At 35.5% G+C, this 23951-nt stretch overlaps 1 protein-coding gene across 1 annotated transcript in view; it reads left to right on the top strand.

The window, feature by feature from the left end:
• Positions 1-8139: 8139 nt before the first annotated feature.
• The window catches only part of CNGB3 (cyclic nucleotide gated channel subunit beta 3), a 34689-nt gene continuing 18877 nt past the window's right edge, over positions 8140-23951 (top strand). Inside the window, exons 1-7 of the mRNA XM_046937947.1 lie at positions 8140-8247; positions 15009-15138; positions 15724-15936; positions 17847-17893; positions 18816-18902; positions 20345-20409; positions 22637-22759. Coding sequence (XP_046793903.1) covers positions 8140-8247; positions 15009-15138; positions 15724-15936; positions 17847-17893; positions 18816-18902; positions 20345-20409; positions 22637-22759 — 773 coding nt within the window. The remainder of the gene's footprint in view (positions 8248-15008; positions 15139-15723; positions 15937-17846; positions 17894-18815; positions 18903-20344; positions 20410-22636; positions 22760-23951) is intronic.

The raw sequence follows: 23951 nt of genomic DNA, 5'->3' as shown, positions 1-23951 counted from the left end.
TGGAATTTAATTCATCGTCCCTGAGACTCATGAGAGGCTATTCAGACAAAATTATCAATCAAGTTCACTATTTGATTTTGTCTATGCATTCAAATTTGCCTACTAGAATATTTTTAAGGAAAATAATTGCCTTTGTCATATGAGAAAAACTATATAAATTTATATGTACATGCAGAATTTGAGGTGAATGGAAATGATCATGGAAATGATATTAATAGAAAAAGTTTCACCTTATCTTCATTTACTGCAGATTTCAATTTTTTTAAATGTATCTCTGCATGCTCAGATATGCAGATTAAGGAAAATATATATAATATATATATATATATATAATATATTATTTTATATAATTTATATATTATTTATATAACATAATTATATTATTTATTATTATAATTATATTATATTATTATAATTTATATATAATAAATAGTAGCCATGTTTGAAACACCATGCTTTCCAGTTAGAAATGTATTTCTCCATACAGAATTTCAGGATGAAGTAACAAACTTCCACATAATTCAAATTTTAAAATCCTTAGGCTTGGGTAATATTGCTTTATGAGCATTCATACTAATGCAGTTAACTTATCTGAATTCAGTAGGACTACTTATGACAGTTTGCAGGGTTGTGCACCAGATGTGTCCTCCTTCCAGTTCATCTGCATTAGAATAGACTTTTACTCATGATGCAACAAAGCCTCTCTTATCTATTAATAGGGAAGAAGTTTTCTGAGTTTCCTCTGAAAGAATAAAATGGTTATTTCTCTTGCTGAGTAAATGATAACTTTGATAAAGGCAGCATTTATTCCTGAAAACTCGCATGTAAACTCTTTATCCACGGGAAAAAAAAAAATTGCTTTCCCTCTGGACACATGTTCATTTTTCAAATATAAATGTACACTGCGATGGACATTAATAAACAGTGGAAAGACATAGCTCTGGTTTTCCTACAGCCATCTCAGCACTACGTCTGAAGACATAGACACACAGACAGCTACCAAGACACTGAAATGCAACAGAGACTGGAACATTGTCTGTTTGCTAATGGCTTAGGTAGGATTCCACACTAATCTGCCTCTCTGCCGATGCGTTGTTTCTTTCCTCCACCTCTAATAACATAACAGAACAATAGTCCATTTCCATGAATAGCTATTTGCTGAGCAGTAATAACTTCTAGGAAGGAGGACTAAGAGTATGCTGTCTCTTCACAGCAAGAAATGAGGGAACAGAACAACACTCAGAATCTAATTTGTACTCTAATAGAAGACGCTGGTATCTTATTGACAAGCAATTAGCACAAAACTTAATTGCAGCCTTCATATTATAACAAGATTTCTTTCTGTTGGAAAGGGTTTGTAAAAACAAGTGTGCATGTACATAGTCATACAATTTTTTTGAAATGCAGTGCAGGCATTTCAGTCAAGATACTCCAGAACATGTAAGCAAATGTGGCACATCCTCGGGAAACAGCAAAGACTGCTCCTGCCTCGGGAGCAGGGAGCTGCCAGAGGGTCCCTGGGTGGGGGTCAGCCAGCTGAACTGCAGTGCTTCTCCCCACTGTCACCAAAGGCAGGGACAGCCCTCGATGGCATTGCTTTAGATCTGGCCCTGAGCACAGCAGCCACGCTTCCAGCAGGAGATAATTTGCTTACTCGAATAATCATTTCTCATTTTTGTACTTTTTATTTTAAAATACCATTCTTTTTCCTAACCTGAAAGATGACCTTGTTCCTTTACTATGTAATTTAGAAAAGTTACCACCATTGCAGATGCACCTGATGAGCAGCATCTGCCAGTCTGGGTTCACGTTGTTGACTAAAGGAGGATAGAGCCCTTTCCTTGACCCCATCTTCTCACTCTTTGTTCTGCACTTCTGCAACCAGCTGGTCATTGGATCAGCTAGACCCAGCTGGAAACACTCACTTGTTGTATGGTCTCCTACCAACCTGGAGACACCACAGAAAGGCACAGGACGGATGAAATGAAGTTGCCAAAGTTAGCAGAATCAGACAAGTGTTTCAGGGGATTAGCACCCTGAGAATAGTGGGCTCTGGCAAATATAAAGACAAGACAATCTGATGGTTTCTCTTGGTCTTAAAATGTAAAAAAAAAAAACTCAAATATTTTGAAGGAAGCATTGGCAAAGTTACTGCTCTGCAGTGAAATAAACCCAGAAATAGACCTCATCAATCACAAAGCTGAAGGAATGTCTTAGTTATGAGTAGAAAAACTTTGCTGAGTTTGGTTCAAGTTAAAACAGTTGCAGTTCATTGAAAAAAACCCTAAAGTCTCCAGACCACCTTGCTCTGCAAGAAGAGTGGAACAATCATTTGTACACAACAGATGAAACCATAATTTGCTTTGTGAGGGTATTGTTTGGAACTCAAAATCTAATAGGCAATTTTGAAAAGACATAAATACAAAGGTGACACAGGAGAGACAAATGCAAGACCTTGATGTGACTCTACACTGAAGGGTGGCAACAAGCATAGTGCTTGGGGCATGTGACAGTTGGTTAAGACAGCTATATAAAGGGTTATGGCATAGAGGTGAGTAGAGGTGAGACAGATACCTAAGAAAGGATTAACAATGGATGCCTGACCCCAAGGAGTGAGACTGAGAAACTGAAGCAACCTAGTAAACATAAAGGATGGAAGAATGGTACACAAAACAACTGAGAGTGTAGATCAGAAAAATATGGAGGGATAAAGAAGCCTTCAATAACCTCCTCTCTCTTCTGTGTATTTTAAAAGCCTTTAAGCCTGGATAAAGTTGTAAGAGTGATTCTTCTTTCCAGATTACCAAGATGATTACATTGTACTGTTTATATTAAGGCAGTACACTTAAAACCCCAGTCAAGGATGGTGAACCCTGCTCTGTAAAATGCTGTGTAAAATGACAGTCAATACTTGCAGGCCACATATCCAAGAGTATACTAAGAAAAAAATACAGTAAGTAGCCAGACTTCAGGTGCTTTTGAATTTCACCTCAAAATGTTCTGTTCAGAAAAGAACAACAGATTGTATCTGATGTGATGCCTACAGAATCTAAGTACTATTAACAAAACATGTTCAAATAAAATGTGGTAAATAAATTTTAATAAAATATAATTAATAAATAAAATATGCTTAACATTCCCACACAGTGTTCTGCTTTTGCAAATTCAGAAACCTAGCCTTCAACATTTTCCAGGAGAGCTCTTGTGCTGAAACTGTCATGAGAGCAAGTGGCTCAGGAAGACTGAACTGTGTTTGCATTTGCCTTTTTCATAGTTACATCCCATTACCTTGTAGGTTATACCATCTTTTCTAAAGCCCGTAAAGGAGATGTTTTTTTCCTCTCTAATTTGGCTAATAGCAAAAAAGATAACAAAACAAACAGAGATTAAGAGGCAATTTGCTATGTGGTGCATAGCCAGGTTAATAAAGAGAATTCCTGCTGGTAGCCTGTTCTTAGTGAGTAATGTACTTCATTTAGCTCAATTACCTCAACCAAGAAAATTAGAGTGCTTATTAGTGCTTGCCATCCACTAGTTGCTACACATCAATTCACCATGCAAACATATCCTAGAGAAATGATGCTGAACCACAAGAACAGAATCTTAGCACCTTGGTGAAACAGGTTGATATCAACTCTCTACAGAGTCTCCAAAAATCATAGTTTACTGTTAGAATGACAGGGACCCAAAAAGATGACACTCATGGCTCTAAATTCTAATTGATTTGAAAGTTAAATAAGGTCAATGCTGAGCAATTCTGAAAAATCCCATTTTATGAGTTGCAAACATATTTTCTAAAGAGAAATACCTTTCTCTAGCTGTTTCCAGCTAAAGACAGATAAAATTGCAGACAGATGTAACACCTCCTGTACATTTGTAAAATTAAAATTATTTTCTTAAATCTTATATTTTTCCTGCTTATCTGTCAGAGATCACCACTTTTAGTGCCTACATTGGAGTTTCTGCAATGGCTAAATAGAGAACTCAAAAAATAAATAACAGTGTGTTGGTGCACCAAATTGGATTAAACTTGTTAAAAACATAGCTAAGATGTATATTCCTACACCCTTTAAATTCTGTTCTGTTCTGCAGTTGCCAATGCTATCTCATGCCAATTTGCTCTGTAGGGCAGTCAAGTAAGTAGCCCGAAGTTGGAGAAGTCATGGATTTAGAAGTTTTTAAGTTTTTTCTTGAATACTAAATGAAGTGTGTAAAAGGACAAGAATGTCCTACACAGAATGAAATGCTATTGTGCTCTTTTCTTTCCTCATATGATTTTAAATTATATATTCACAATACTCATAAATATCTACTTCTGATTACATAATCAGTAAAACTTCTTAGTTTAGAATATGTAGGAAAACAAGGTGGTGACTTGTTACTTTGTCAGTAATTTACTTCCTTAATTAAAAGCATTTTGTATAAATCTGCTGACCTAACACTTTTCAAATTAAGAAGGTACCTTTTGGTGGAAGAAGAAATGATAATTTTTTAAAAATGTTATCTTGGTTATTAAATATTTGCATAATTCTAGGGTGGAGGGGAGCAAAACAACGAGGATCGCAACAGGTACACTAGTATGTGTAATATATTTGCACCAAACAATAGCAAGGACGTCGGTGTCATTATTTATAAATCTAAGAGATGTATAAAACTAAGACACACCATAAAACTTGCTATAATTCAATAAAGTAATACTGTCCCTTACTTTATAACAAGTGTAAGTATTCATGTTTATAATTAGTCTTGCCCAGTATTTTTCACTAAAATTCCCTGTATCCAATTGTTTGCTCATTTTCCAAATATTAGATTATAAGACAAATTCATCCTATGTTGTGGGGCACAAGAGAAGAACAGGTAGAGACAGGGGCATGTGATGAGAAGTCTAAGTAGTCTGGCAATCCAGCCTTATTTCATTTTCCCTATTTTATCCTTGCAAACTAATAATAATAATAATAATAATAGAAAAAAGAAAATATTGATGTTAAGAAAAAAAAATCCAAATAAAATAAAAAGGTGGATCTATACTTCTTATCCCGTATTCAAAGTGGTTGGAAAAATTTTGTTGGGAAAAATTCTTACAAAGAGGTTAGTCAAGCACTGAAATAGATACTTTAGGAAGATCGTGGAATAGCCATCACTAGACATACTTTTAAAAAGTTTAAACAAACACCTGCCCGGAATGGTGCAGACGTATTTCATCCTTTTTTGAGTGGTAGGAGATAGAATTTTTAGCACGTCTCAAAGTTCTCTCCAGTCCTACATGTGTGTGATTATGTATTTTAGGATTTGAATTAATTCAGGTGAGAAATCAAAGTGTCAATTGAAAATAAAGCTTTTCATTTGGGAAATATTATTGCAAATTTTTTTTAAAATTCACACTGTGAAATACTGTAATGTTTTCATTTTAGCTTTTTATTCCCCTCTAGTTATTAAAAATTAAAGAATAGAAAGTTTAAAGAAGGATTTGTGCTGTGCTCATGAACTCTATACAACACTTATGTGCATGTGCTAAAAATATCTTTAAACATTCCTGTTAAGAGACAGATACCTCAAACACAGATTTAATCACTTACAAATAAGAATGCCTCAATGGCGCATCATTGTTTATTCCCATATGGTGCTTTCCTATAATGCTGTGTTTTTGTTCTAGAATGATTAGTGACAGAAATGATTCTGCCTTTATTTTTTAAATCATAGTAAACAGCCAGTGCAATTGAGCAACTTTATATCACCACTGACAATAAAGAAAGGTGAATTTTAAAAGTTAATTTGTACTTTCAACACATATTCTACTTTGTTTTGCACATATCATATTGTAAAATTGCTAATTAAAATAAAATCTTATTCACGTTTTAGTCTGGTACCTGAGTCAGAATTCCATGAGTTTGGCAATGAGGCAGCCTTCTCCCTAGAGAGTACTGTAAAGAAGATTAGAGGATTCACAGCCTGTTGTGACTGAATAACTAAGAGGATTGTCAAAGAAGCTGCTATGACAAACCTTTGAACTAAACAGGAGGAATGGCGTGCAGCCTAGGTGATTAGATTTTTGTCAGTGCTGCATGAAGAAATTTGTTTGGAGCCCAGTGTCAGTAGATAACTTAGAAAGACAGTGGCTTCCTTGAATGTTGTTGCTTCTTTCTTCATTTTGCTATAAGAATAAAACATGAGATATGCAAAATGAATTATCTTTACATTTTGTTTCAAAACATTTGCTTAGGGCCAAAACAAGCATAATTTCTTTACAAAGACTCTGAACAAAGGAAAGTCATCAATTCCAATGGGTAGTTTAATTTACATGGTGTTCACTTAAAGCTTATTAAATCTTATGGCCTATTCTTGAATATATATATAATCAAAAGTACTCGCCCAAATATTACATTGTTATATTTAAATTAATCAAATATATAAGACAATAGATAGTAGGAGAAAAGTAGCATCAATTTTAATTCAAACTGTATTGTGAAGTAAACACAGCCCTAAAATAGAATGAAAATAAAAATTTATTTTATCTTTTCTGAGTGCAAAGAATATTTAACACTCTGCCAGTATTTCAGAACATGCAGGAAACAGGAAAAGACATGATCTCTTGGATTACTAAAGTTGAGTGTCACTCAGCCACTTTTCCTCTTTAAAAAAAGAAATTATGAAGAACAGGAAGATAAAGATTTTAAAACTGATGAAGAAAGTTAAAATTAAACCAATGACTTCTTGAAATTCCATGGGATTGAATGTATCGACAATTTATTTCAAGTCCATAAAATACTATATGTATGTTAAGCTCACATAGAAGCTGACATAAGCTCACATATATGTATGTTAAGCTCATATATGCATGAAGCTCACCTCACATTGTTAACATTTGAGCTGTTAAGATTTTTTATAGTAACTCACCTAGTGACACCTATGTATGTTCACTAACTTATTCACGTTCCCTGTCCTTATATATTTCAAATTTTCCGAAGATTTCCTGTGTATCCATTTTATGACATTCTAGGGAATCATTGTCTAAGACACCTTCAATGATCTCAGCTGATACAGTCTTGCAGTATATCACAGCTGCAAGTCGCTCATAGAATCATGGAATCATTTAAGTTACAAAAGATCTATAAAATAAAATCCAGCCATCACCTGATACCAAGTCCACCACTAAACCATGTCACTTAACATCACATCCACACATCTCTTAAATACCCCAAAGAACTGAAACTGTACCACTTCCCTGGGCAGCTTGTTCTATTTCCCAATTACACATTCATGAAGAAATTCTTCTTGATATCCAATCTAAACCTCCCCTGTGCAACTTGACATAATTTGCTTACATCCTAGAATATTAGAAGGCTGTCTAGACTGAAAGACTGCCGCAGCCTTTAAAGGTTTAGAAACTTTCAAACTAATTCATGCTGTTTCTCTCCACATTTATTCTTGTTACAATACTGTTCAGCTCAAATATCTCTTTTTCCTGATTGTTTATCAGCCAAAGCTTAAATTAAATATAAATATCCTACTGCCTCTCAACCTCTTTTCTTGTCCTTTTATAAGACGGGTTGTCAGGGCTCTCAATCATTCTAAGAACCTTTATCATTTCCTATATTAACTCACCTTTAGAGTATAGATCGTCAGAATAACTCTTGCCAGCTTATATACCTATATTCACGCTTCCTTCACAAACAAAATATTAGATGCATTCTAAGGCTACGTTTTCATCATTGCTTTTCATAACAAAAATATAGTATGGTTCATAGGCACCCTGCCATGAACTGAAACTGTTGGATATTTACCTTTTGCCATCTGCAATTGAGAATATTACCATTTACAAAATAAATTCTTACAATACAATTTGTTCTAAATAAATGTCTTCATTACATAGCATTAGATTTGCTCTTATTTCTGTTATTCAGCCTAAATAGTTTAATTTTCCCACATAGAGATTAGTCCTACTTTGTAATCTTCCCAATTCCATTTCCTGTTAATCATCATCGTTAATCATCATTAATCATCAATTTGTACTAGACAAATTATTGAAGAAAATACAAAATGTCATTCTTAAATGTCCATAGAAGACCTGCGCAGGTAAAGGAAGATAGACTCTACACTCCTTTCATAAACACTTAAGAGAAGAAGCATATGTTAGTTATCATGAACCTCTCTTCAGAGAAGCTTTCTACTGACTATGAAGAACGCTTAATCAGAATAGCTAAAGTCAAAGCCATGAAGAAAACCATGAGGTTTCCTAAGTCATCTAAGGTTGGAAGTGGGAGTAGATACAGATAGGGTTCTAATCTCTGTAACTCTAGCCACAGTGGAATTGATAGTGCATGCTGAGAATGACTTTGAATCAATACCTTTCATGATGCCCAGGTCTACACTTTTCTGTCACACTGAAATCTTTCTCAGCTATAACATCGTGGTTTGTGGACATGCATGCAGCTATTCATTGTCGCATTCTTCTGAAAACTGGTTATTTGAAATAGAAGTTCCACATAATTTATTCAAGACAACAAATTATTTATTCAAGACACAGGTTTCAGTTTTGTCAGTGCCCAGTAAAATCAAGAGCTCTTGCAAGAGCAAGAACTGTACTCCCAGATAGACAGGAGAAAGTTTCTTAAGTGATGCAAAGAGAAGGATTATAACTGAATTCAGCAGAAAGAAATATGTTGGTTTTTTTTCAGGCTGCATGCATTTATGAAATAAATTTTCATAGTATTTCAAACACCAGGGGGTGACATGGTAGATAAAAGAGGAAGTTGAACTCAGTATTTGGTATTCATGGCCAAAAACAGAAAAGAATTAAACTCAAGATTGCAAACTAGAAAAGATTAAAATTGCTTTATTCTTAAATCACCCATTGTATTTTGATTCCTGTATTGTTTGAACTCTTAACACTGAAAGATTCAAAGCTGCAGTACTTAATACATGTTACATACATTAGCACACTCTGTGCTGTATTTCCATAACTTGTTCTCTCAAGGCCTTTTTCTTCTGCTGTGCTATAGGTGCCTAAATATTTTTTCTTTACTTGGGGAGAATTACATCAAGGTAAAACCTACAAGATAAAAATACTTTAAAAAATTCATTAATGTTATAATTCTATCATTATTTATATTACCATGTCTAAAAAAATACATTACTATTATAATTCTATCATTAGATACGTTGCTACTGCTAAACAAAATGTGTTTGAGGTAATAACCAAGCCACGTGACCAGTACATGAGATGCAGTCCTAACTTTCCATTTCTTGGGCCATGTGAAGTAACTACTTCTGAAAGGTTCTTCCACTCTGTAAAGGGATACAATTTTGTAAGTATAGGTCTAGGCCTAATGTAAAATACTGCATGAAGGTCATAGATAAATTTGCTAAAAGAACAATTCATTAGCTTAGAGACAAACCCTTGCATTCAGCACAGCTTATCACAGAAAAGCAAATAAGTTTTTCTGCCCAGCTAGGTAGTGTGCCCGTAAGGAAGGAGATTTACCTCTGAATTTGCAAATCTCCTCCAGCATAGCACAAAATATTCCACTATGTATCACACGCAGAGGGAAACCAGCAAGCGGTTGATAGCACAAGCCTATTCACCCTCTGAAAACTTTCATACACAGAATAAAGCCAGAAAGAGCCCAATACAAAATCAATACAGTCTGTAATTACATCTGTGAGATCAGAATAAATATGATGACGTACTCAGATGAGGCATTATCTCCTTCACATAGCAGGTTAAAAACATAAGTCATGGAATTGGAGAATCAGAGAATCATTAAGGTTGGAAAAGATCATTAAGATCATTTAGTCCGACCATCAAGTCAAACTAGCCCTTCTCACAGGAACAAAATATCTGAGTTGTAGCGAACCAGAATCAGAAAATACTGTAATGTAGTGTGATGAACTAATTACTCTCATTGAATATGGCCTCTTCAGAGCAGAGAACAACTTTAGCAGGCTCTCATACCCAGAAAATACACTCTTGTTCCTGATGGCTGTTCATGCTTGTCCTACTGGCAGATATGTGCTTATATATATGAATTTATAAAACATCTATAAATAGAGTTAATAAAAGGTTTATGCATTAAAGAGCACACACACGGTGAAAGGAACATCTGCAGACAAAAAGAGGAAAGCATCATAACTCTGCTGGAGAATTGATCTGAGGGCAGGCTGGCAGTGCTGCTCCAGGCCTCAGTTTCCACCCAGAGCACAGCATGCAGTGACAGGCAGCCTTGCAGCACTGGCATCACCTACTCATGGCAAGTGCTACTAAATGTGGGAGATTGAGCGAAGTTAGAAAGGGCTTCATTAGCCAAGATATTTTCAAGTGTACCTTCACAAGAAGTACACACACAAAACACACCTTCAAATCAGCAGTGTTCAACTTCTAGCCTCATCCATTTGTATTAACCACAGAAAATTTAAGCATCTCATTTTTAGAAAGCAACAGAAGAAGAAATCACGCAAATCAAGTAGCAAGGAAAATCAATTTCTTATCAACTGTGTGTCAAATAACTTTAAACAGATTCACAGATCTTGTAATCAGTCCCAAATAACAACATGATTCCTTTGGGCTATACTGCAGAGATAAAGCTCCGTGTTTATGATAAAGAAGACTTCAGCTTGTTTTGGAGAGGCTGTGAAATAACAAGAAATCCCACACATCATTTTGGCTTCTCCCTCAAAAGCAGATACCAGGGGCCTTTGTCATAACACTTCTGATAAGTGTATTTTTTTATAAAACAGCTAATGCCTTGGACAAATATAGTAACAGAAAAGAGTAGAAATCATTTGAAATTCCTTGCATAGAAGCTGTAAAACTAACTGTAACATGCTAGCTCAAAATAAGAAAGCATTTCATTACACTGCAGATGGCCAGAGTAAAGGGAATATGTGGTACAAAATAAACCATGATGAGCAGAAAAATTGTATTTGAACAGTTTGAGTAATCTCTGTCTGAGGAGTTTTAACAAATAGAATCTTCAGAAGTCTTAAATTAGAGGAATGATAGGCACATACTTCAGACTTGTCCTTTTTCTGTTTTTAATGACTTATCTTCATTTTATCCAATGGTTTTATTGCTGTAGCATTTTCACATCGTTAAATTATACTTCTCTGGGCAACGTGATATGTGTTGTGTCTCCAGAAAACCATGATTCTCGAAAAGCTCTGACATTCTCCTTTTTTAGTTACAGCTCCTTCTGTTAGGAATATAAAAGTAAGTTTAAATGTTGAGGAGATGTGTTTATTCAAAGATCACTTTGCTGTATTTTTCACTTCTTCCTTCTCCAAGATATTGTCATGCCAATTTCCCTCTACTTGTCTTTGGGAAGGTCTTCTCCAAAAATGGGAAATTTCAGGCCTGCTTCACTCTTCATCTGCTGCTTCTCTTACTGTAACATCCTCATCCTCATGATATTTGATACAGAGCTGGAAAACTGTTAAGAAAGAAAGGACAGTACTCCATTGTATTCACCATATTAAGCATAGCTGGCATATTAAGCATAGCTTTAAGTACAGAGGAAGCATCTGCGACCAGCGTAACAGAAGACAACTAGGTGCCCTCCCTGCACCAATCACATCTGTCTTCAGATGTCTCTGACACAACTGTGGGAACACCAGCTGAAAAGTGTTGAGCCTAGGATACAGAACAAAATCATAGAATCATAGAATCACCAAGATTGGAAAAGACCTACAAGATCATCCAGTCCAACTGTCCACCTATCACGAGTAATTCCTACTAAACCATGTCCCTCAGCACAACATCTAAACATTTCTTGACCACCTCCAGGGATGGTGACTCCACCACCTCCCTGGGCAGCCCTTTCCAGTGCCTGACTACTCTCTTGAAGAATAAATATTTCCTAACATCCAACCTGAATCTCCCCTGGCACAACTTGAGGCTATTCCCTTTAGTCCTATCGCTAGTTACATGACAGAAGAAGTCGATCCCCACCACACTATAACCTCTCTTCAAGATCTTGTAGAGAGCGATAAGATCACCTGTGAGCTTCCTCTTCTCCAGAATGAACAACTCCAGATCCCTCAGCCACTACCCATAAGACTTGTGTTCCAGACCTCTCACAGCTTCATTGCCCTTTTCTGGACATGCTCCAGGGTCTTGATTTCTTTCTTGTAGTGAGGGGTCCGAACTGAGCACAGTGCTCAAGGTGCAGCCTCACCAGGGCTGAGTACAGAGAGGTGATCACTTCCCTGCTCCTGCTGGCAACACTGTTTCTGATGCAAGCCAGGATGCCACTGGCCTTCTAGGCCACCTAGGCACACTGCTGGCTCACGTTCAGCTGCACATCAACTAATACCTCCAGGTCCATTTCCTCTGCACAGTCTTCCAGCCACTCTGCCCTAAAATCCACATCCTAGTCTCTACAAAGAAGTCCAAATGCATGGCAGAGCTGGTTGGCACTCCAAAATGGCCCCTGCTTGCATAGTAACAAGTAACTGAGGATGAAACTTCAAGTGAGAATAAGCCCCAAAGGAGTCATTCAGGAAATACTCTTGGCTAGATTTTCTAATCAGCTGTGTGGTATGTATAGATCCAATTAAAATCAGTAGTGTCAATGCAGAATTTGTGAGTGCAGGTGCTTGAAAATTAAAGGTCTCCAAGCCTGAAGAAATGATGAATGCTAGAATGTAATCTTAGTGTCGCTCCAAGTCTGAGTAAACACAGTTAGTGACTTCTTAATGATGGAGAAACTTTTAGCAAGAACACCATTATTTTCTTTACAGTTGATATAAAGTTATATACCTTTTTTAAACTCCATTAGCTAAAAGTCATAAAAAAAAAAGCCTAGATCAAATAAATGAATGAAGTTAGCATATTATCTCCACCTGTATAACTGCATCAGAGTCTGTAACTCAGTTATGTCCTGTCATCTTCTGGATATATCCTAGTAATGATCACATTTTATTTCACAGATGGGAACATGCCTTGTATCTTAGCCAATACATTAGATAAACTCTATGCCTTAAGTAGCCAAATAAGAATTTAGTGAAAAGTAATGATGGGAATTCACTTGTATAGCAGGCTGTACAGAGTGTAGAGTACTCTGACCTCCTCTGCTTGCATTATCTTGTAGATTGCTGAAAGTATCTAGCAGTGTCAATGGACATAAACAGAAAGCAACATAAGTTAACCTATGTGCCCACCTAACAATGAATTAAATGATATGAATAAACACCGTGTTCAATAAAGATCCAGTCTTAATGCTTGACTTCTGCTTGTACTATACAATTAACACAGTTTCTTTTATAGCTTTCCACTACATAAAACTTTTTCTGTTTTAAATAGCACACAGAATGCAACATCTCAAGGATTCCAAACAAATGAATATGCTGATGCCCAACTTCAGGAGATTGTCAGAAAAATGCGGGAAAGGGCTACAGCCTATAAGGAAAAGCTGAAAGACCCCGTGTTGTCCTCCCCTGAAGGCAGTCCTACAGCTTGTAAGTGACTCTAGAGTACAAGAAATAGTTGTGTATCTGTTGAGTATAAAGATGAAAATTCTTTTATTGGAACAGAAGATGCTGTGATAAATTTTTTCAGTAAGTTTATCTTACCACATCACATTTACTCATTGAAATGGGTCAGTTTGTGCCCAGTGAAGTCAAGCTATCTGTAAGTATTTACAGTGAGCCAGGTCCCATGGTACAAGTTTCTTCTGAACCCCATCACTACAGAATTTGAGGGAAAATCTTCAGCGATGTCTAGAATTGCCTGTGTCAAGCAGTTTTATATATTTTAAAATAGATCCCAAATATCTTTATTCATTATGACGAATCTAAAATTTATGAGGAAACATATCTATCTCACTAGTAGATACAGGTCAGTTTGAGATTAGATCTGTTGTGTGAGAATAACTAAAATTTTATCCAAGACAGCAATCTTCCAGACATGCTGAGGACTCTAGTCACGCATTTCAAACAGAGCAAACTCATCTGAAATTCATTAAACATTGACTTTAGATGAAATATGAAACATCAAACAAATATAATGCTCTTCCTCTTTAGAGGAAAGTTTGTCTTACTTTATTTCTTTTTCACAAAGGATCAAATGTGGTGATTTGGTATTCTGCCATTTTGAGATGTTTATTGCTTATCCAGTTTTAATAAGCTAGAAAAAAATGTCAGAAGTATAATGAACTCAATGAATCAATGAAAAAAGAATTCCACCTTTTTTTTTTCTAATTACCCTTTGCTCATTTACCTCTTTTGTTCCCCTCATAGAACTCACAATTATTTCTTTCCCAAGTCACTATAGATCCACTTCTTAATTTTGCTTCTAAGATTGTGTAGCCTACTCAGAAGTAAAGCAACCAGAATTAATTGGACAAACATGTGGACAAAATTATCCGGTATAATTAAAGAATGGAGCTCAAAGGAATGCCACTAGGCTTTCTCACTTTAGAAATATACAAAAGCATAGGCTTCCCATTAGTTTCACCTGCTGCATCATGCATATTAGATCTCACACAAGGGGAGAAATCTGCCCATTGCAATGATATCTTTTCTTATCTCCATCCTAATTGCGCACATTATATGCAACAATCATATAACAAGAAATGCGCAGGTGAATTAATGAAAGCTGAATTATGAATTACTTCAGTCTTTTATGGCACTTGTTTTGGGCACTGCCCAAGGACTGCAGTAACATATACACCACATCCAACATGAAGTTGAGTGATAGTATTATTACTAGTGATTTTATTACTAGTATTGCTATCACTATTAGTGATAGTAGAAGTGCATGATTATATCAAATATTATTTTATTCTTCAATCCACTTTCTAATGTACACAATATTACAATAAATTGTAGCTTTATTCACTGCCAAGTGTGTTTTGAAGAGTTTTTCAATATGATGAGGCTCTTGTATTTGTTAAAATAGGATACTGTAAATTAAGCCATTGTTAAAACGTCACATTTTGTGGCATTCAATGTCACTAGCACCATCGAAGAAGAAGCCTCCACCCCCACCAAAAGAAGAAAAGAAAGAAGAAAAGAAAGAGGAAGCAGAAGCAAAGCCTGAAGAGGATCACTACTGTGATATGCTGTGCTGTAAATTCAAAAAACCTCCACTGAAAAAGTACATGACCTATCTAAAGCTACCAGACAGCATAGATTCATACACAGGTAAATTAAAAGCTGTGCTTTAAAATGGTTTAAAAGCCTGCTGAAGTGACTCAGTTTTACATTGTACCTGCAAGCCAAAGTAAGATCTACATTCTGGTTTGCAAATCAGAGGCACACATATATCATACCCTCAAGAACTTTAATTCCAAATAGGGAAAAGAATGAAAACTGATGAGAGTAGTAAAGATATGGAAAGACAGAGCAATTTCTCTATTGCCACAAAGTTGGTATATAAAACAACCACAGTCAGTATTCAGTGTCACTTGATCTAGAATCCATCCCAGACATTAGGGCCAAATAATTCTTGTCAGTTATAGCATGCACTGACAAAACATTCTGAGCTTTTTCAGATGCATTAAATTTTAAATGCTCTCACAATCTCTTCTTTTTACCTTTTTGCAATTTCTAATGTAATTCTTAGTTTCAACCTCTGTCACTTTATCAGCCTGTGCTAATTAAAAAAGGGATAATTATAAGTAGCTCTCTGCAGGATGGTTCCCAAATACTCCATTAACATTACTAGGTGTAAAAGAATAAGAAAATATTCTGATTTCATGTCTGCAAATGCAATGTTCTGTCTTTCAGATCGCCGTTATGTAGCATGGCTCATGCTTGTGACGGTGGCCTATAACTGGAATTGTTGGTTTATCCCCCTTCGCTTTGTGTTTCCATATCAAACTCCAAGTAATACAATATACTGGTTTGCCATAGACATCATCTGTGATATCTGCTACCTGTGTGACCTGCTGGTTTTCCAGCCCCGAGTGCAATTTTTAAGAGGTGGAGATATAATAGTAAGTATTGGAAGTGGGATTTCCACCAGTAGTGACTATGCATTGAAGTACATTATAGAAATCTGCTAAGATTTTTGCTAATATGTCAAATCTACACAACTTTTTTGGTTAACAAAATATACCTATATTCTTCTTCTCTGACCTTATATTATTCAGTTTTGGAAGAAGAAAGCATGTCTATTGGCTGCAGTATGGACAAGCATTGGAATTTTACATATGGAAGTACTTAAAAAAAGTAAAACAGATTAGAAAATAACAGATGCAACAGGCAAAATAAGCATGAAATGCTTTCTTACCAGGAGTAAATAGGTGCACCGTTATTTGAATGAGTGACTTTATGATTATATGCTTATATACATATGTATATATGTTTTGGCATGTTTTATGTGAAACATTCAACTTTCCATTCACATTGTTCAGGAGTCACAGGTGAGAACAGTGCATGTTCTGCTACAGCTGGACATGATGTAAATGTTTTCTTACAGATTGTGAGATTATATGTTTTCTTATAAAAGCAAAATAAATTTCTGTAATCTCAGGATATTTAAACAGTTATTTATTTGAAATCTTTTTAGGGGGGAATATATACATATATTTATAAACAACTGTCTTTTGCTATTGTTTTATATTATCTTTTTTGCAGAATAATGCAAAATAAAACCATAAGCACATGCCTGAAAAAGGGTAAAGTCTTACCTTCAACATATCAGTAGAGCATATAGAGAACTAACTTTTCTTTAATATCTTTCCTACTTTCGATTCTTTAACATCTTCTAGAAGAAAACCAAATGCACAGAAGAAATGAGTTTAGAATTTGTGTGACACTGTTATGTCTAATAAACAAAAAATTCAAAATTATATATATTCAAAATCAATTTGGAATTAGATTTAGTTCACTGCTTTTATGTAGAATTTTATATATTGTGCATAAAATAAACTGCTAATACATTTACAGAGGAACCTGAGATAGAGCTACATAAATATAGTGCAGATAGATATTGAATGCAGTGCAGTGCAATGTATTTCTCCATGCCTAGCCATTCAGTAACTGGTAATCTTGCTGAAATCCTACAAAACTCAAGTTTTATGAACAAGGTTTAAATTGTAATGGAGGAAGCTGACCTTTCATTTCCCTGAAATAAAACAGCTGAAGCTGTTTGTACAGTTCAAAGATTTTAATGGGTGAAGAGATCATCTTCTGCTGGATCTCCTGCATTTAGTGTAATGCCTAAAATGATGATAGTAGAAAGTCAGAATAGAAATATCTTTAAGATTTTAAGGCTATTTTCTAAGTGTCCCTGGTATAAATTCAGTAAGTATAATAATAGATACATCTCTGCTCTTGTGATTAGCCTTTCTTATTAAGGTATCAAGATCAGTTCCAAAGTAAAGTAATTTAAAAACAAATGCCTAATCATTACTAATGAATGCAACTTTGATTATTATTATGCTTAAAATGCTAGTGTGATAATGTTGGCTTTCAATGAGCTAATTTTGTACAGCTCTACCGGAATCATTCTTTGCATTTCTCTAGAAACTACTGATGTCAAAAGATTCTTTCAGCCCCAAAATTGAAAAGTATTGGGTCAAGCAACATCTGGTCCAAAGACCTTGAGAGGGAAGAGGCAAATATAGCGTACTTCATTAGACAAAAACTCAGATTTAGATAAAAAACAGATAAACCTCAAATCAAGGTCTAATAAAATTTGGCTTAAGGAAAAATTGGTCTAATGAAAATACTGTTTCTTCACTGGAGTAATGATATTACTCTATTCATTCTTTCAGACCAATATTAATGGAAATATTATAAACCTTATTATTAGAAGAATATTCTTACTGTAGAGTAGCAAAGATCATTCTTGACATGCGCTTCTTGACTATGTTTTTTTCTCTTTTCATCATCACTGTAGTCAGACAAAGTGGAAATGAAGAAATTCTATCACAGCACTATAAAGTTTCGGGTAAGCAGATCCTTCATTACTGGTGTTAATACTGTTGCTTCTGTCAGAAGGATTCCATGGGATCTTTTCTTTCCCTGAAAATTACAGATGGTTTTAAAAAGTCAGCAGAAAGTGTAGAGTTGATGGCATGTTAGTTCTTCTATCTGAAGATGGTGTCATTTCATACTCATAAATAGTATTTAATTGTAGAACATAATAATTATAATTGCAATTCTAAATAATAATAGTTGGATGAAATATAATTAATAAAATTCATATAATCATAGAATATTAAGGTTGGAAATGACATCTAAGATCAACTACTTGAACCATCCACATATCAACAACATTGCCCACTAGACCACATCCCTAAGTACAACATCTATGGATGATATGGAAAGGAAAAATATCCAAATAAAACAAAAACCAGTATCAATAATAATAATAATGTTAATAGTAATGAGATCCTATGATCCCATGATGAATATTTTGTGTGCAACAGATGGCTTTTGCAAGCTGCAAGCAAAGAGTCTAATTCACCATGCTATCAGACTACTTTATGCATCCTGGCCTTAAAAGCTGTAGAAATTTCATGTGGATTGCTCTCTACACTTCTGCTTTCCAGCTACTGTTTCAGTCTTGTCAGAATACTAATTGAAATAACAGAATGCATTAATAGCCAAACATCCGAGACACTATCAATAATCCCCATGAAGCAGGTGAAAATCTCAGACACGAGAGACCTAAAAGTAGAGCAGAGCAAAGCTGTTGCTGTTTCCAAAGAGATAATCTTCCCTAACAGTACTTTGGAAGTTATAGATATAGCATGCTGACTGTTGAAATTTTATACTCAATCATGATTTAATCTAAGCAGGTTTTTGACAGCAAGTAAATGCATTATGATTATTTTGAAGTTTAAATTGATCTCTTTGCTCTTCAACAGCTCGATTTGATATCAGTATTGCCATTTGACGTTTTATACTTCTTCTTTGGATTCAACCCAGCATTTAGAGTAAATAGGATGCTAAAGGTAAGTTCTGCAATAGTGATAGATGACTAACCACACATAAATGCTTCTAAAAGTCAGTGAAAAGTTGTTTTTAATATTTAGGAATATGGAGCTTAGAAATTGGAAAATATCTTCAGGAATCACCTGAGACTATGCAACATCAGTAAACTAAACAACAAAGAATACAGGTCAAGATATAGTCTAGCCAACCAAACCGCTCTCTCCCTCCCTTTCATAATACCTAACAGACCACTGTTAATATGTTCCCTGCAGGCAAGGACAAACCCTTCTTGAACTCTTTGTGCTATGACAGGCTTTACACAATTCCCTTCCCCATTTTAATGGCTAAATGCAATCTTGGAGCCATTGTCTTTTACTTTCTATTGGTAAAACTGCCTCTGCAGTCACAATCACAATCAAAATACCAAGTATGCACATCCAAAACAATTACTGATGGTTGTGTGCCACAGAGTGAACATTTTTTTTACTTACAAATCATTTATGAAACTGTGCTTGACATATATAGTCAAACATTGACAAATAATCGGCCTTCATTACAAATTGGAGCTATAGACGAGAACTCTGAAAATAAAATGATGGTACTCTTCAGTTTTCAACAAAAAAACAAACTTGAATAAATCAGAAGCAAAATAATGTAAAAGAATGAAAAGTTAGAGTACCATTATTAGGCAAAGTGAGTACTGAACAACAACAACAAAGGAACATGGGAATATTAGGAGCTATAAATAAGGGTAAAAATGCACCAGCAATTGTTACTGTGCGGTACCATCTGACATATAGATGTTGATACACATGATCACTTACTGGATAATTATTGGAATTTCAGCAAAAGAGGATCTTTATACATATGCTGGTTCTGATAAAGCTGCCCAAGCAATGGTGTAGGGCACTCTGAACTCTGAAAGTAATGCCTCCTATACATTTCCGTGGAAACTACAACAGATACAAAGAGAACAATAAGACAACAATAGAGCAAATTCTCAGCTATGTAACATTGTTTTCTAACACAGACATCAGCATTAACTATGTACTTTTGCCAGCGATGAAGAAGAACCTGTATGCCATGCTCGTAAAAGTCTGCGTCAGTCTACTCTACTGCCATACCACCAACATCTGTCTCTGATGCTGTGGGCCAACATAATAAAATAGGAGACATTACTTTTAGAGTGGTCCTCATATATCCATTTCAGGAAGCAAAAGTCATTCATCAGCAGAAATCTGACCTCTGGAATGAGAGGGACACTCAACACCCAAAACATTATTTTATTCAGATTTCCTCTTTGCTTTGCAGTTCATCTTTTAGATAAACTTATGAAGAAAGTTAGACTGCTGCAAAATACATTATTTTTCAGAATATGTATATGAACAAATGTTAGTACTACAGGAAAAAGATGTGGGGTAGAGGAGAGTGATTGGATTACTTTCACTTCTTTTCCATTCAGCATAACACATTCTTTGAGTTCAATGATCGTTTGGAAGCTATCCTGGACAAAGCGTACATCTACAGGTATGTGCTCATTAAATCCTTGTAGCATGTAAATCCAGGCACAGAACACCTTCTGTTTGATTTCATAAGTTGCAGTGAAGTACAGGATGGAATTTGGTACATCTTTAACTGTTCCATTTAAGATTTTTTTTTTTAATCTTTTTTAATAAATGTAAAGCCTCATTCACATAGGGAATCCTGTCCAGCTCAACTGACCTGCTCAAGTACAGATGCTGTTTTCAGGTGAGATGTTCACCACCCTAAGGCTCCTGTCAAAATTTAACTTATTAGAACAATCTGACAGAAGTTTCTTTGGCTAAAATGCTAAAGAAGATATTGTAATGTTTCTAATAGCAGTGCCAAATCCTCAGTAGTTGTTTATTTGTAATTAATAAAAGTCATGAGCTTGAGCCTATTTCAACATTTTTCTTCAAATATGTTCCCCCCATGAACCTGGAAACTTGGTCCTTCACTACACTGACTAAACTTTGAATGAGAATCAGTTCAGTACAAATCTTAAACAGTGACTGTAATTGTTGTCTACTGCATTCTGTTCTCAGTTTCTTCATTTCCCGGAAGAATTTTGGTTCCAACTCAGGCAACTCGTGGACATGGATATAGCAAGTTTCAGAGCTGCCTCAGCAGTCAGTGTTGCTAGGACTCAACTCATCTACTCTTTCACTAATCCTATCACCTGCTAACAGTGTCACCAGCCCTAGATTATCCTGTGTGATTCTTTCATCAACAGATTTCTTTGTCTCAGGCATGGGACATATTGTGTTTCTTTGTGCTTCTGCAGCATGAATACCATCTTATTAAAATAAAGACTACCGTCTTGTTTTATTTCAGAAATTATTATACTTAAGTGGTAGACTTGATATTCATACGCTGCAAATGAGATATTTTATGTGATGTAGAAAAATCAAAAAGTAGGTTGAAAAATCTTATTCTTTTCACAAACACACCAGTTTGAGTTTGTAGGAACAGAGCTAGCTAAAGTTATTGCATCTTATCTACCCAATATGTTGGATTTGGTACTTGCCCAGAGAAATACAGCATGCATAGTATGAAGAGCTTCCTGAACCTTTGTTCAGGCCTCAGTTCACCTGCCTGGATTTAAACAGGTGCACTAGATCCAGCATGGTTAGTATTGTAATATTAGTAAATTATGTCAGCTATCTGCTGTTCTTACTGGCTTACAGTCCTACACAGAGCTGTCCTGGAATCACACCAACATTTAAACAGAGAAATGGCACTCACCTGCTGACATCCTAGAGAAGAGTGCACATAGGCAGACTGCTCAGTGGCATGGAGATGCAAAGTAGGGCATGCAGTGGCACCAGAAGAACAAGCAAAGGACAGCATTCTACTGACGAAACCATAAAAATATGATCTCCTGTTAACTTTATGGACCTAATTCAACTAGACTTTATTAAATTTTCATATAACCACCCTCTCAGTTACTATCCACTCAAACTGTACAGCCTTTAGCTTTAGTGGATACAGTCACTGCAGAACAGTCTGTGTGTGTTTAGGCAAGTCCTGTATTTTTCCTTCTATTTGCCCCTTAGAAACACAAATGTTTGAGTGGAAAGCTAAGTCCAGGAGATCTTCCTTTTGATCCCCATGCACTGAACAGAGGATATACAATGAGATCATTACTGTATTAAATAGAAAGCCACTCAGTTCTTAAGTAGTTCATCATTGGTGCTATTTGAAGAACCATCCATAAGCATAAGAACTGGGATTAGAAATGATATAATGCCTGCTGTAACCACTAAATCATACCATTTAGTGGATCTATTGTAGGCTTCCTAGCAAAGCTCTTGTATAGCATTTCATTTCTGACCTCAGATATTTCTTGGCTCTGGTTCACAGATTTGGAGCCTATCTTGAATGAGGTTTGGCAAACAGAGAAATTTGGACCCTCTAGCCTCATTAATATGGTTTCATAGCCAGTTAAAGAAGTGGATTATGAAATTCTCAGGAAACCATAATTTAAAAATGATCCTGTGTCAAACATTCTAGGAAATACATTCATTTGACATTGGACAAACATGAGAGACAGGATTTTTTGCTTGCTGTTTTTTCACAGAGTAAATACAGGTGGAGAGCTACTTAGTGGATGCTCAGTATATAGTGTTGACACAAGAAAAAAGCAAGAGGGTCCATATGAAAAGGAGAAAAAAACATAAGTTTTTTACAGGAATTCAGTCATCTGTAATTTGGAATCTGTTGACTTTTATAGGGTTATTCGAACCACTGGATACTTGCTGTTTATCTTGCACATTAATGCATGCTTGTATTATTGGGCTTCAGACTATGAAGGACTTGGCAGTACTAGATGGGTGTATGATGGCCAAGGAAACATGTAAGTACTTTTCTCGTGCAAGAATTTTTCCCTGATTTTGCTCCTTCCTGCATCCCCTCCCTTCCCCATGACACTGCATGCAGAGTATGTGCTGCTTTACAAGTGCATGGGTAGCTAACCTTTAGCACCATGTCTATTGATGAGCAGCTTTCATTACTAACACATACGTGGAGGGCAGGTGCAATGAATAATTGGCTTACTATTTTCAGCTTTTATAGGTTATGAGTCAGTACTAAGCACTAACTTAATTAAACATTTAGAAAGCGACAAGCACCGTAAATTAAAGTTACTGATTGCCTGCACCCATGGGAACTGTTAGAAGGATGGCAGAAAAATACCTCAGGGAAATCGGAGGCACAGATTTTTTTTCTGCCACACAGCGTTATGTCATTAAAATGCAACATTTTATTCTTGCCTAACACCATCATGATTGGTCTGAAAGAAATTCCACTGGATTTCTTTAATCTTTGGAGAAGGACTTGCTTAACCATGTGGCAAGGAGTGTCCCCAGGGGGAAGGAGTGGATGTTGGCACACTTTTCACAAACTCCTTGTGACAGCAAAAGGCTGGGTGCCAGATAAGGGACACTCATTAAAATGATGGAAAGGAAGCAAGATTAAAATAAGCAAATTCCTAACATATTCTGAGTATAGTTATATAAAATCATATCCAATATCTTCATATGTATGAAATAATTTACATTTCTTTCAAAGACCATAAAACAGTTAAAGACACAGAAGTGCAATTTGTTCATTAATTACATTATTTGCAAAACCATATATAATGTACTGCTGATGACATAAATTACCCTTTAAACAACTTTTCATGCTTCTCTGTTAATAGCTTGGAGACATGGTCTTACTGCTTGAGATTTTTTTATACTTCACAACTTTGATGTGAAGTCACTGTTTTGAAGGGTAAGAAAAATAGCCTTTGGAGTAAAACACATTTCATGTAAAGTAGCATTGATTTTTTATAATTAGGGTTCTCTCTAAAAAAAAAGAAAAGAAAAAAAAGACATCTGAAGTTTTCACATACAACTAAAATACACAGCTTGAACACTGCAACCAGATGCAAGCTAGCAGGCCCACGTTGCTCAGGGGAACCACTTATGTAAGTAAACTTTTACGCAGGTATTTATTCACACGATCAAGTATTCTGGATATCTCACAAGAAAAATGCATATTGAAGT

This window comes from Gallus gallus, chromosome 2, assembly GCF_016699485.2.
Source record: "Gallus gallus isolate bGalGal1 chromosome 2, bGalGal1.mat.broiler.GRCg7b, whole genome shotgun sequence".
In the NCBI taxonomy this organism is placed as follows: domain Eukaryota; kingdom Metazoa; phylum Chordata; class Aves; order Galliformes; family Phasianidae; genus Gallus; species Gallus gallus.
This window is presented reverse-complemented; position numbering and strand designations above follow the sequence as displayed.